The following is a 12,751-nucleotide window of genomic DNA, read 5'->3' as shown; positions in this document are numbered from 1 at the left end:
CCTCACTAAAGTCAGCAACGACCTCCTTGCTGCCAAATCCAAAGGCCACTACTCTCTACTCATTCCCCTTGACCTTTCTGCTGCTTTTGACACTGTGGACCACCCTCTCCTGCTGCAAATCCTTCACTCCCTTGGTCTACGTGACACTGCCCTCTCCTGGCTATCCTCCTACCTCTCTGATCGATCCTTCTCTGTCTCCTCTCATGGCCTATCTTCCCCCCACATCCTCTCACAGTAGGTGTTCCCCAAGGTTCTGTTCTTGGACCACTCCTTTTCTCCCTCTATACATCCTCTCTAGGTGAACTCATCAGCTCTTTTGACCTCCATTATCATCTCTATGCTGACGACACTCAGATCTACCTTTCCTCCCCCGACATCTCTCCTTCTCTCCTCACTTGTATTTCCAACTGTCTTTCTGCTATATCTTCCTGGATGTCTCAGCGATTTCCTAAACTTAATATGTCTAAGACTGAGATGATCATCTTCCCACCCTCCCACATAACCTCACCTCCCACTATTTCTTTATCAATTGATGGGACAACTATCTCCTCTAGCCCCAAAGTGCGCTGTCTTGGAGTTATCCTGGACTCCTCCCTCTCCTGTAAACCACATATCCAGAACCTCTCACAGTCCTGTCATTTCCACCTTAAAAATATTTCCAGGATCAGACCCTTTCTCACCCAGGATGCTACTAAGACCTTAATACACTCACTGGTCATCTCAAGATTGGATTACTGTAACCTTCTCCTATCTGGCCTCCCCAAATCCCATCTCGCTCCTCTCCAGTCTATCTTTAATGCTGCTGCATGGCTTATCTTCCTCTCCAATGCTCTACATCTGCCTCCCCTCTCCTACAAGCCCTCCACTGGCTCCCTTTCCCCTTCAGAGCCCAATTCAAGGTTGTCACACTTGCTTACAAAGCCCTCACACACTCCTCTCCCATTTACATCTCTGACCTCATCTCCCTTCACTTTCTTGTCTGCCCTCTTTGTTCAACAAATGCACACTGCCTCTCATGCCAACTGATTACTTCCTCCCACTCCCGCCTCCAAGACTTTGCCCGTGCCGCTCCCCACCTCTGGAACTCTCTCCATCTCCCCATCAGACTCTCCACCTCTCTACAATCCTTTAAACGGGCTCTCAAGACCCACTACTTCATCAATGCTTTCCAGCTCTCATCCTAACTTGCTACTACATGCTCCCTCCTCCCTGTCTTCCCCATCTGTATCATGCCAATCTGTCTGCCCCTCCCATTGAGAATGTAAGCTCTGGCGAGCAGGGCCTTCTACCCTCTTGTGCTTCTCCTTACTTTATGTTCATCTACTTCTTACTCACCACTAGGACACCTAACACTTGGTGCCTATGCTTTGCTGCTTATGTGGGTGTTATGGCCACCTATGTATCAATGTATGTTATCCATGTCATTATTCTTCATTGTATTGTATTTTACTGTAAGTCACTTTTTGGTTATGTACCTTGTAAGGCGCTGCGGAACACTTGTGGCGCCATATAAATAAATGATAAAAATAATAATAATATTCCAAAAAAACAGTTTCTCTATATTAAAAAAGGCTTGTGGGAACAACAATCAGACCAGTCAACTTGCATAAAAAATCCATAGGTAGAGTCCAAGTCACAAATGGATGGAGAGATGAAAAACAAATATGCAAAAGTAACTCCCATAAACAGGTAAAAAAGGTCCGGACTTTAAAACCTGTGTAGAATCAATGCATATCTCCAATAAATGGCAGTAATATAGTCTCTCTGATTGTAATAAAATAGTCCTCAATTTTCAGCACCAACACCGCTTCGATCATTAATGGATCTTTTTCAAGGTGTACTCAGAGAGTAGGATTTGTGGGTATTTATACCACGTAACCGGATGTGGTGTAACTAGCCTCAATTAACAAACCTCAATTAACAATACAATATGGGTATAAATTGGTTAAAATCATATATATATTTGGTTATCGAAGGCACCGTGGCAATCACGGACTGGAAGTGCTGCGTTCCACCTGTCCTCCACGCCTCACATTGATGCCGCAGACCGGAAGTTAAGTATTTCACTGTTCATGAGTTTGGGGAGGTGGAGTGCGGTGGTAAGTGGCTAGACAGGAAGTGCCGCGATCCACCTGCGTTCCAAAGGCCGGAAGTGGCAGTCAGAGATTTAGGAGGGTGAAGTGGGGTGGAAAGTGGCTGAACAGGAAGTTCCGCGATTCACAAAATGATATGAAAAATTTTATGAATAATTTATTAAAAATGGATTATAGAACATTTAATTTAAAAAACATTTTAATTCAAAATCTGAATTTAAACCTTTTGGAATTAAAAGTTCCTAATTAAACATCCATTGCATTTCACATCTTGCCAGATTACCTTTAATATCACGATCTCTCCAGTTGGATTTTATTTGTTGTATACCTAAAAATCTTTTTATACTTTATGTTGAACAATTATTTTTGCTACGAAAGTGTTCAGACAGTGTATGAGTGGGGAGGCCCTACTTTATATTATGTATGTGTTCAGTTATACGTTTCTTTGCGACTTTTAGTTCTGCCTATATATACTGTATATTCCATAGACAAAAAACCTTACGGTTAACATGTCCCATTAAGGCTTCTTAGACATGATCTGAAAATTCACAAAACCTACTGAATGTGTGCCACTTTTGCTAAAAAAAGCAATGAAATTACGATCATTAAGGCTGACGCCTTAATGGACGTGTCCCTTGCGCAATACAGATATGGTATGCCATCCCACGCTGTGGTTAACTGCAGAGAGTGAGATTGCTGTCACTCACAAAATGGTGGAGCTGCTAATTCACAGAATTGTGTGCTCACTGGAATACACACATGCAGTCTATGCAACTGAGGTCTGAGCAGAAGATTGAGCTGCACAGATGGAATAAGAGTGGAGTGGATGGGGAAGAGACAAAGCAATGTGGATGGGGACAGAAAGGCGTGGAGAGGGGGTGAAGATTAAGCAGCACTGATGGGAAAAAGCCAAAGTGATGCAGATGCATGGAAAGCAGTGGTGCGGATGCAGGGGACACAGAGTGGCATGGTTTGGGAAAACACAGCAACGTAGATGGGGGTACAGAGTGGCATGGATGCGGGAAGACAGCAGCACAGATGGGTAAAAACAGATTGGTACGAATGAGGGAATACAGCCTAGCACAATAGTAGAACACACATCAGTAGAGATTGGGGAAGACTGATAGGTGCGGGTAGGTGGGAGGAAAGATTCCCACGGTTGGGGAGGCGCAGAGTGGTGTAGATAAAGGAATAAAGAGTGGCACAGATGAGGGGAAGACAAAGTGGTGTGACTAGGGGGAAGGTGGTGGTGCAGATGCAAGGAAACAGAGTGGCATGAATGCAGTAAGACAGGGCAGCGTGAATGGGGAAAGACAGATTGGTGCGGATAAGGGAACAACCAACTAGCACAGTTAGGAGACCACACAGCTGTAGTGATTGGGGAAGTTATAGCAGCATAGAGGCACAGATAGTGTACATGCATAGATAGAGTATGATAGTTTTAGCAATTAGGGAGCTGAGTGTGTATTCTGAATGAAATGGATGTATGGAGTGAGAAGGATGTTGGAGCCCAGTGGGATTGTTGTGGTGAACGAATGGGAAGATTGTGGGCACGCAGTGGGATATGTGTGCCACATAACTGCTCAGACCTCAGTTGCATAGACTGCATGTGTGTATTCCAATGACCATACAATTCTGTGAATTAGCAGCTTCACCATTTTGTGAGTGACAACAATCTCACTCTGTGAGAGTGCTGAATCTGCTGTTAACCACAGGGTTTGATGGCATACCATATCTGTATTGCGCCAGGAACATGTCCATTAAGGTGTCAGCCTTTTTGATCGGAATTTCATTGCTTTTTTTAGTTTGAGTGGCACAAATTCATAAGGTTTTCTGAAATTTCAGATCATGTGTAAGAAGCCTTAATGGGACATGTGAAACCGTAAGGTTTTTTGTCTATGGAATTTGATTCTTTAGTGGTGATGGTTCTACATGCTATACATGTCCTGCACCGGTGGAACCCCAACCCGGTGAGAACTAAGGGGTTCCACCAGTGCATGTTCCTGTCCTGATTGTTGTTCCCACAAGCCTTATTAATATAGAGAAACTGTTTTTTTTTGTAATAAAATACTGTTCTTCTACTATCATTGTTGTGAGATTCGTTACGGATGCCATCTGGTAAATAAAAGAAACCTTTATAGGTGGATCCCCACCAGTATTTATGTGAGTTGGAGTACATTAGTACTAAGGCTGTTACTACAGACAACACATGGTGATGCAAAGATACCTATATATGCATTTCCCATATACCACCGAAGTGAGTTTTCGGTACGCCGAACTACATTAATTAGTGGTGGCGAGGATCTGTTCTATTTCTGGCAAAATCTACCTCACTGTTCTGTTCCTTTCCACACACCAGGGGAAATTTGTTACTCAAATCCATTACGATACTACACATTGGTCCCTTGTTGTTTTTTTCTGTTTTTCCATGTATTGACCATCATTGAAAATTTTGATCAAGTTAACAGAATCAATGCATGTGAAGACCTTTGTTATAAGTATAATCTTTTTTAATTAGGACTGTGTTCTGCACTCTAAAGGCGGATATCCACTACTAGATATACAAACGAGAGCACGATTACGACTTTGCAATCGTGCTTTCGTTTGTATATCTAGTGATGTGCCTAGACTGAATGTTCACTCGTTCAGTCTAGGCAGCATGAGATTAAAACATGGACCTCTCTGCAAAACACGGGAAGGGAAACAAACAGTCACAGCCTGATGACGCTGGACACTCACATGTTGTGAGTGTCCGGAATCATCAGGCTGTAACTGTTTGTTTCCTTTCCCGTGTATTGCAGAGAGGTCCTGCGGCAGCAAGAAGAGAACAGTAGGTGCTCTCTATTGCTCCCCGTACATGCTGAACCTGACGGGATCGTCAGGTTGACCAGCATGTACGGGCGATGATAGATGGCAAAAACTACCAGCGGGGCGTGCGCATCGCTGGTCGTTTTTGTCATCTGCATGCCCAATTTGCGGGCGATTGCACGATAACAACGTCATTATCGTGCATTCGCCTTCCAATATTGCCTAGTGAATACCCCCTGTCATAGGTCTACAATTTATTCTAAATTAGTTTCTGTTTGTTTAATTATCTGTATCATTTGATCCTTTTTTCTTTCCAATGTTTACTTACAGTATATGTGGATATGTATTGTTGCTAATAATTAGAGAGATGTGGTTTATTTAATAAATACCTATACTTGTTCTTTAATACAGTTGAGAAGTAATTGTGCATGATGTGATATCTAGTATTTTTAATGTTTTCTCTGTGATGATGATTTGGATTATGTGGTGTATTTAATATATATTTATTGTATAAAATATTCGATTGTTAGATTGGTGAATAAACTAACATTAATTTAAGCAGCGCTCTCTATATTAATGTTTAATTTCCTTATATATAGTGGTTCACCGTTCACCTGATTTGGATGTAATTACCCTCAAATTAAATCTGAAAGTCTGCAGTTAAAGTACATCTTGTTTGTTTCATTTCAAAGCCGTTGTGGTGATGAATAGAGGCCAAAATATGAACATTCTGTCATTGTCCCAATATTTATGCACCTGACTGTGTATATATATATATATATATATGTGTGTGTGTGTGTGTATATGTATATATATATATATATATATATACACACACACTACTGTTTCTGATCTGCACACATCTTGATATACATCAGACTCAACACACTGTACTTATAATTTTGATTTGCGGAATTTTTTTGGTACATTCCAAGCACAGAGGCGCCCAATTCTCATTGAACCCCCACTGTGCTTTATAGATGAGAACCACTAAAACCAGCATGAAAATGTAACAATGATCATTTTACATTGGATAACCCAAATATTGTGCTATTTATTTGCAGATGGTAACAAAACCATGTAAAAACCACACTGAAGGCCGGATTGAATTAGCCATGCTAATCACCGTGGGCTTGTAGCAGTGCCTGGGGTTATACAATTGCAACCTGTGATAAGAAAGCTGGGTGCACTTAATGTGGATTTCTCTTCATCTCCTCCTGAGACTCGAACAAAAATCAGTGGTAAGGAGAGTTTTCTGCTGGGAGCTATCATTATGCTTGACACTGCACTACTATGATAAGTATTAAGATACAATTGAACACCTTTGAATGTAGCTAGATGGCTTTTTTTCTACTTTGAAATAAATGTACTAATGTTTTGCCTCAAGGCTGGTGTGCTGGTTTACTTTTACTGTTCCTATGGATACAATTAAGTGTTTTATTTATATATATATATATATATATATATATATATATATATATATTATACACTGTGTTTACTTGCACTCAGCCTTCATTTATCAACATGCGGGGTGCATCTGTCCATGGGGATTAATTTAAAGGCAAATGGGTAGCGGGCACTCTCCAAACAAAACACCAATTTGGCTTTATATTTTGTGTTTATTGGTGATATAACACCCAGTAAATCTTATCATCAGTCATATTATTCTCTACCCATAGATCCTCCAATGTAGATAATGCATCTAAATCCATGTTGTCCAAGATAATTGGGGTTACACAATCATCTCTTAATTTTTTAGAAGCAAAGTATCTCTTTCTACAGAGATCTCGAATGAAATAATTAAATTCCACAAACAGATCAAAAAGGTTAGGGCCCTGCGTTGGAGCAAAATTGAGGCCCTTCTGTAATAGTTTAATTTGATCATTAGTCAATACCTTATCTGTCAAATTGAATATCCCATTCTGATTTAGTGCAGTCTTGGTCTTCTTATGTAATTTCCGCCCTCCTCTTCTTCCTCTAGTTCTCTTAATCTTTTGGGGGTATCCCTGGATAGAGGGAGGAATCTGTTCTGTGTTTTTATATTCCCCAGTCTGCTCTCTTCTAAAAAAAAAACCTTTTTAGGGGCAGTAGTCTCATTCTGATGGTGAAACCTGCCAGGTCTATTGTCCAAAAATCTAGAGTGGTGGAGTTTATTTGAAGGGGTTCCATCTTTGGGTAACTGTTCCCATTTAGTTGTCATATTTTTCCAAGGATTACTCCTCTTTGAGAATTGTTGACTATATCCATTCTCTACTTCCTGCGTCCTGTACATCCTAGGGGTCCCTTGGTCATTTGGTCTGGGAATGGAATGAGTATGTTTTCTGTATGTTCTCACTTTGTCGTGTTTATAATCTCTAGCGTCTCTCTCAAATTTTCTGTTTTTGTTATCTACTAGTTCTTTCTCAAACAGTTCAACTCTTTTATTGGTAATTATGTCCCTCACAGCGAAGATAGGTGAATCCTTAAACACAGTAAGCGTCTCTTTAACTTCATCTATTTTATGTCCTATTTCAATAACTTTCGTCTCTCTACATGATATTAGAAGCTCAATTAAGCTAAATGAACACTCATCCAGAGTTTCATTCCATGTAGTAATTAATTTAGGATCATCTTGGATCGCCAGAGCTTTAAATAATCTAAGCCCTCGTGGTATCAGTTTGTTGTTAATATATTTTTTAAGGGAGACACTGTCCCACCAGTGTCTCATTTCATCTTTTAACAACTGTTCAAGCTTATAAAAACCTTTAATTATTTCACCATCTATAGCATTAATCTCCAAATTAGGTTCTATAACAGTTTCTGATTGCGTATACAGTTCTCTTCTAGATACTCGATTGCTAAAACAGATAAATTCAGCCATATTTGTATTACTTAAAGGAAGTTTAGAATTAAATATATATACACTGGCTTTAACTAGCTATAGCAAAATTTATAGCAGCAGCTAGGGTAATAACCAATCAAGAGCACACTTGATTGTAATCACATCTACACAGTATGAAAACAGAAAAGTACCCCAAGTGCTAGTAATATGTAAGAAAAAATGTATATCATGAAAAATGTATATAATGAATACAATATATAGACAGACCTCCACCTCCTTTAGATATACTAAAGCTATTATCTGTGATTTATTTTCATTTATTTTTTTATTTTTAAACTATTCCACTGTATATGTATATATATTTTTTTGTTTTATTTTGACTGGTCAAATTGATATATTGTATTAATGTATGTCTGATATTAAATTATTTTTTATAAATCATTTTTAGCCATATTTTCCATTCATTTTAATTAGCACAGAAAATAAATTGGAAGTCTGAGTTGCACCTCTTTTACAGGTGCTTAGTTGGGTGTGCTATCACAAGCACACTGTGCTTTTCTGCTGCTGCATTTAAAATTTACTCATATATATATATATATATATATATATATATATATTTGTGAGACACAGAACAAGTGAAAAGATGCTGGAAGAGTGCCTGACGCCATCTGTCAAGCATGGTGGAGGCAATGTGATGGTCTGGGGCTGCTTTGGTGCTGGTAAAGTGGGAGATTTGTTCGAGGTAAAAGGGATTTTGAATAAGGAAGGCTATCACTCCATTTTGCAACGCCATGCCATACCTGTAGACAGCGCTTGATTGGAGCCAATTTCCACCTCCATCTGGCGAATGACCCAAAGCACACCTCCAAATTATGCAAGAACTATTTAGGGAAGAAGCTGGAAGCTGGTATTCTGTCTGTAATGGAGTGGCCAGCGCAGTCACCAGATCTCAACCCCATTGAGCTTTTGTGGGAGCATCTTGACCATATGGTATGCAAGAAGTGCCCATCAAGCCAATCCAAAAGCTGCGAGCGGCCAGGTGTTGGTTGTGACCATCATGGCTTGCGACGAGACCCTTGTGGTAGGGTCTCGTTCCCGCAAGCCCCAGTGAGCTTCCGGCTCTAAATAGAACCGGAAGCTCACCACTGACATCACTGATTATGTCAGTGGTGCCTCCCACAACGGCAGGCATTCCTTCGGGAACGCCTCCATTTGTGTAGCCACCCCTCCTGCCCGCCTCAAACGGGGCGAGCTGTCAATCATAATCGGCAGCCGACCTGTTTTGGTGCGCCCATTGCTGGCCGGGTCTCGAGCACGCTGGAGCCGGCTCCGGCATGCGCAGTGGGGGACCATCGACCCACTTGCAAGCGCTGTGCACTCGCAAGTGGGTCTGAATCAGGCCCACAGTTCATGGACAAATTGCTGGGGTGTCCACCACACCAATGGAGTCAAAGAAGTACTCCACCAATTATGCAAGACAAAAAAGAGGGGCACTCACCAGGCTTGTAAAAAAAAGTAATCCAGTTTTAATTCAATAGTGACATAACTCACTCAAACGTTTCGGTCACAGCATGTGACCTTCTTCAGGAGAAGCAACATATATTATCAGGTAACAATATCCACAACATTCCTGTATCCATTGTTGTGGTTATTGTTACCTGATAATATATGTTGCTTCTCCTGAAGAAGGTCACATGCTGTGACCGAAACATTGAGTGAGTTATGTCACTATTGAATTAAAACTGGATTACTCCCTTTTTTTTTGTTTTATATATATATATATATATATATATATATATTATAAATAAGTCTTTGACCAGTAAAGTATTATGGGAGTCAAAAGTCTTTTTGTCTTGTATAAGAATGCAAAGTGCTTCCTAAATAAAATGCATTAAATGTTTAACCTCTCTCTCCATTTTGCAGACAGCACAATGACTGGAGTTATTCTAAGGATTGTGGTTATTTTCACTTGGATGACTCTATGTTTTCCTCAGTTTAGTAGAGACGATGCTTTTTCTTCAGTTATGAAAAATGCAGGTAAGCTAAAATAATGTTGTATGTACAGTTTATTGTATATGTGATTGTTTTGCAATTGCTTACTTACAGGGCTGGTGGTAGGGTGTACGACGCACCCCCTGAAAACTATACATTTGCGCCCTCCTCACCTCTGTCAGGGACAGGCAGCTGCCAGCTGTCTCACTCACTGTTCGGGGGGTCCACTTCCTGGCATTGCGGTGTGCAGTTGAGGCAGAACTTCTATTGCTTCTCTGTTTGAGCACATCACACTACACACAGAAAGCGAGTGTGCACACACGGCGTGACGTCATTGCATACGTAAACTGCTGGTCTACATGCTATTGCTGATTGTAGCACTGCTTATAACAACATAACAAGGTAGGGGAACAAACTAGCTCTTCCCACTCACGGGCAGGAAATGGCGGACAATTAAATTAGTTCTTGACCGGGTGGCTACGGACATAAATTGCATTTGTGATACCTAAGGTGTAGTGTGATATTTCCACTCTTACCAGATCAGGTTGATTCTTTTGGTTCTTCTTCGTATAGCAGAGAGGTAAGGAGGATCATACAGGTATAGTACTGGTTAAAATACAGAAAAATATGATGTATCCTTATATTATGTATTATATATTTCTTTATTATAATTCAATATTCGACATCAATCGCTTTCTTTTATTTTAACACACCAACAATCAATTACGATCAGTAACAATTGTTTCTAGTGAACCATACTTTGCACAAAAAAAAAATTGTTTAGTAAATAGGGACGTTTCTTTCCTTGTACTGTAAGGTTAAAGATTAGTAACGTTATACATGCACAACAAAATACTGGGGTAGATGTATGAAGCAGTGAAAAGAGTGGAGAAGTGGCGGCTTTGGTTCCTGCGATCTACCTCTGCATCACCTCCTCTTTCTCTTTGGAGGATGGGTGGCCTCTCTGGGGATAAGCCCGCTGCCCCTGACAAAAATGCAGTGCTGACAGTCACTATTACTCCCAGGATTACGGAGGGTCACAGACGCAGGTCCCCACTCTTAAGGTGCCTACACATGGCGCGTTATTTTAAACGATATTGCCATTTCCGACCGATTGGAGTGACAAATCATTTAAAAAGTGCCGTGTATAGGCACGATAACGATGCCGATGTGCACTCCCGCTGGTCGTTGGTCATGGTCTGTGATATTTTGAACATGCAGAAAGATCACGACCTGTCTTTTACAATTTGCTACACATCGTTCTGTGTGTACGTATGCTGAAAGATTTCATGGACGACAAACTATTTGTCATCACTTTTCCTGGCCACTCCTCTCCACCATTTTGTGCTAGCCGACGACAGAGACAGAAGCAACGTTGGATCGTCTTAGCTTCCTAGGATTGTTTATGTGAGTATACACACCAATGTTTATATTCTCTAAAGCGCCAATGTATTCCTCTGGGCCACCAATGTTATGCCACTGCCCACCAATGTTTATTACACTGCCCCCCAATGTTATGCCACTGTTCACCAATGTTTATTACACTGCCCCCCCAATGTTATGCCACTGTCAACCAATGTTTATTACACTGCCCACCAATGTTTATTACTCTGCCCCAATGTTATGCCACTGCCCACCAATTTTATTCCACTGCACGTCAAAGTTTATTACACTGTCCCCCAATGTTTATGCCACTGCCCACCAATGTTTATTACTCTGCCCCAATGTTATGCCCCTGCACACCAATGTTATTCCTCTGCACACCAATGTTTATTTCATTCACACACAGGGCCTGATTCAGAGCCGCTCGTAAGCGGCTGCTCATCACTCCGAGCGATGTTCGCACATCTGCGCATGCGTACGGCTCGTAATACGCATGCGCGAACCAGTCAGTGCGGTCGAAATTCATGTGCTCACAAAATAGCGAATGCCTGCTAATTTGAGTGACAGGATGAGGCGTTTGTGGTTGGTAACAGGGGAAGGTGCTTGAAAACGGGGAGTGGAGATCTGAACGCAGGCGTGCCAAAAGGTCAAAACGGGCGTTTTAAGGGTGTGCATAATTAACAAAGCAGCGTCATCGACCACGTCACTTGGTTGTTTCTTAGCCTGAACTGCTCGCATGATTGCGGTAGGAAAATCCAACCACAAGCACTGCGAGCAGTTCAGACGCCTTTCGATGTACTCGATTAATCTAATAAATAGCGGAGATGACGTATGATGCGAGCGGCCAGGGGGCGTCTTTACAAAATAGCGAACGCATGTTTCGTTCGCTCGTTCAGACATAGAGGCGTCAACAGACCGCAAAGAGCGAGCGCTCTATTTAAATATCTGGCCCCTTTTTCTGAACGACCGTTCGCAAATAGCGCCCGGCTCTGAACTAAGCCCACTGGGTTTTTTTTGAGGGGGGTTACAGTTAATTGTGAACTTTTTTAAAAAAACAATGACTTTTGTGTGAATGAATTTGGTATTCATACTCTGTTTTCATTTACCTTAAAATGCAATACAAAAAGTTAAACACAAATGATTGAATTTTAATTTATTAAAAAAACAAACAATAAAAATTTTAAAACAGTAAAAACATTAAAACAACAAATGTACATAAATCATTTTTTTTATTTTTATAACAGAGATACTGTATAGCAAGTGAAAGAGAGCAGAATTTCTTACAGGGTTCCTGGAAATTTACCATGACCATGAGTGTCTGTGGAAGGTCAACTCCCGCGACTACAGCAACAAGCACAAGAAGGCAGCAGCCATTCAGGAGCTTGTGGATTACAGCACACCATACCACAAGGAAGCGTGCCCTAAATGGGTCCGGGCCAAGACCCAGAATGTCTGCACTGTTGCAGGACTCGCGGGCTTCTGGAGCAGGGGCAGAGGACATCTACAATACTTCCTTATGGTACTACGACTTGTTCCATTTAATCCACGAACAGGACCCTGAAAGACCATCCCGATGTCTGTTGGTGGAGAACGTTGCAGGAGAGGACACAGAAGAAGTGGGTGAACCGTCTTCTTTAGATGTGGTAAGTATAGA

At 41.1% G+C, this 12,751-nt stretch overlaps 1 protein-coding gene across 1 annotated transcript in view; it reads left to right on the top strand.

The window, feature by feature from the left end:
* Positions 1-12,751, top strand: part of LOC148511392 (collagen alpha-2(VI) chain-like) — a 313,628-nt gene that overhangs the window by 37,284 nt on the left and 263,593 nt on the right. The window contains exons 2-3 of the mRNA XM_088442276.1: positions 5,966-6,142; positions 9,646-9,759. Of these exons, the coding sequence (XP_088298402.1) occupies positions 9,654-9,759 (106 nt within the window). The 5' untranslated portion in view covers positions 5,966-6,142; positions 9,646-9,653. The remainder of the gene's footprint in view (positions 1-5,965; positions 6,143-9,645; positions 9,760-12,751) is intronic.

Source organism: Taudactylus pleione, unplaced genomic scaffold (genome assembly GCF_031769625.1).
Source record: "Taudactylus pleione unplaced genomic scaffold, aTauple2 ptg000309l, whole genome shotgun sequence".
Classification (NCBI taxonomy): Eukaryota; Metazoa; Chordata; class Amphibia; order Anura; family Myobatrachidae; genus Taudactylus; species Taudactylus pleione.
This window is presented reverse-complemented; position numbering and strand designations above follow the sequence as displayed.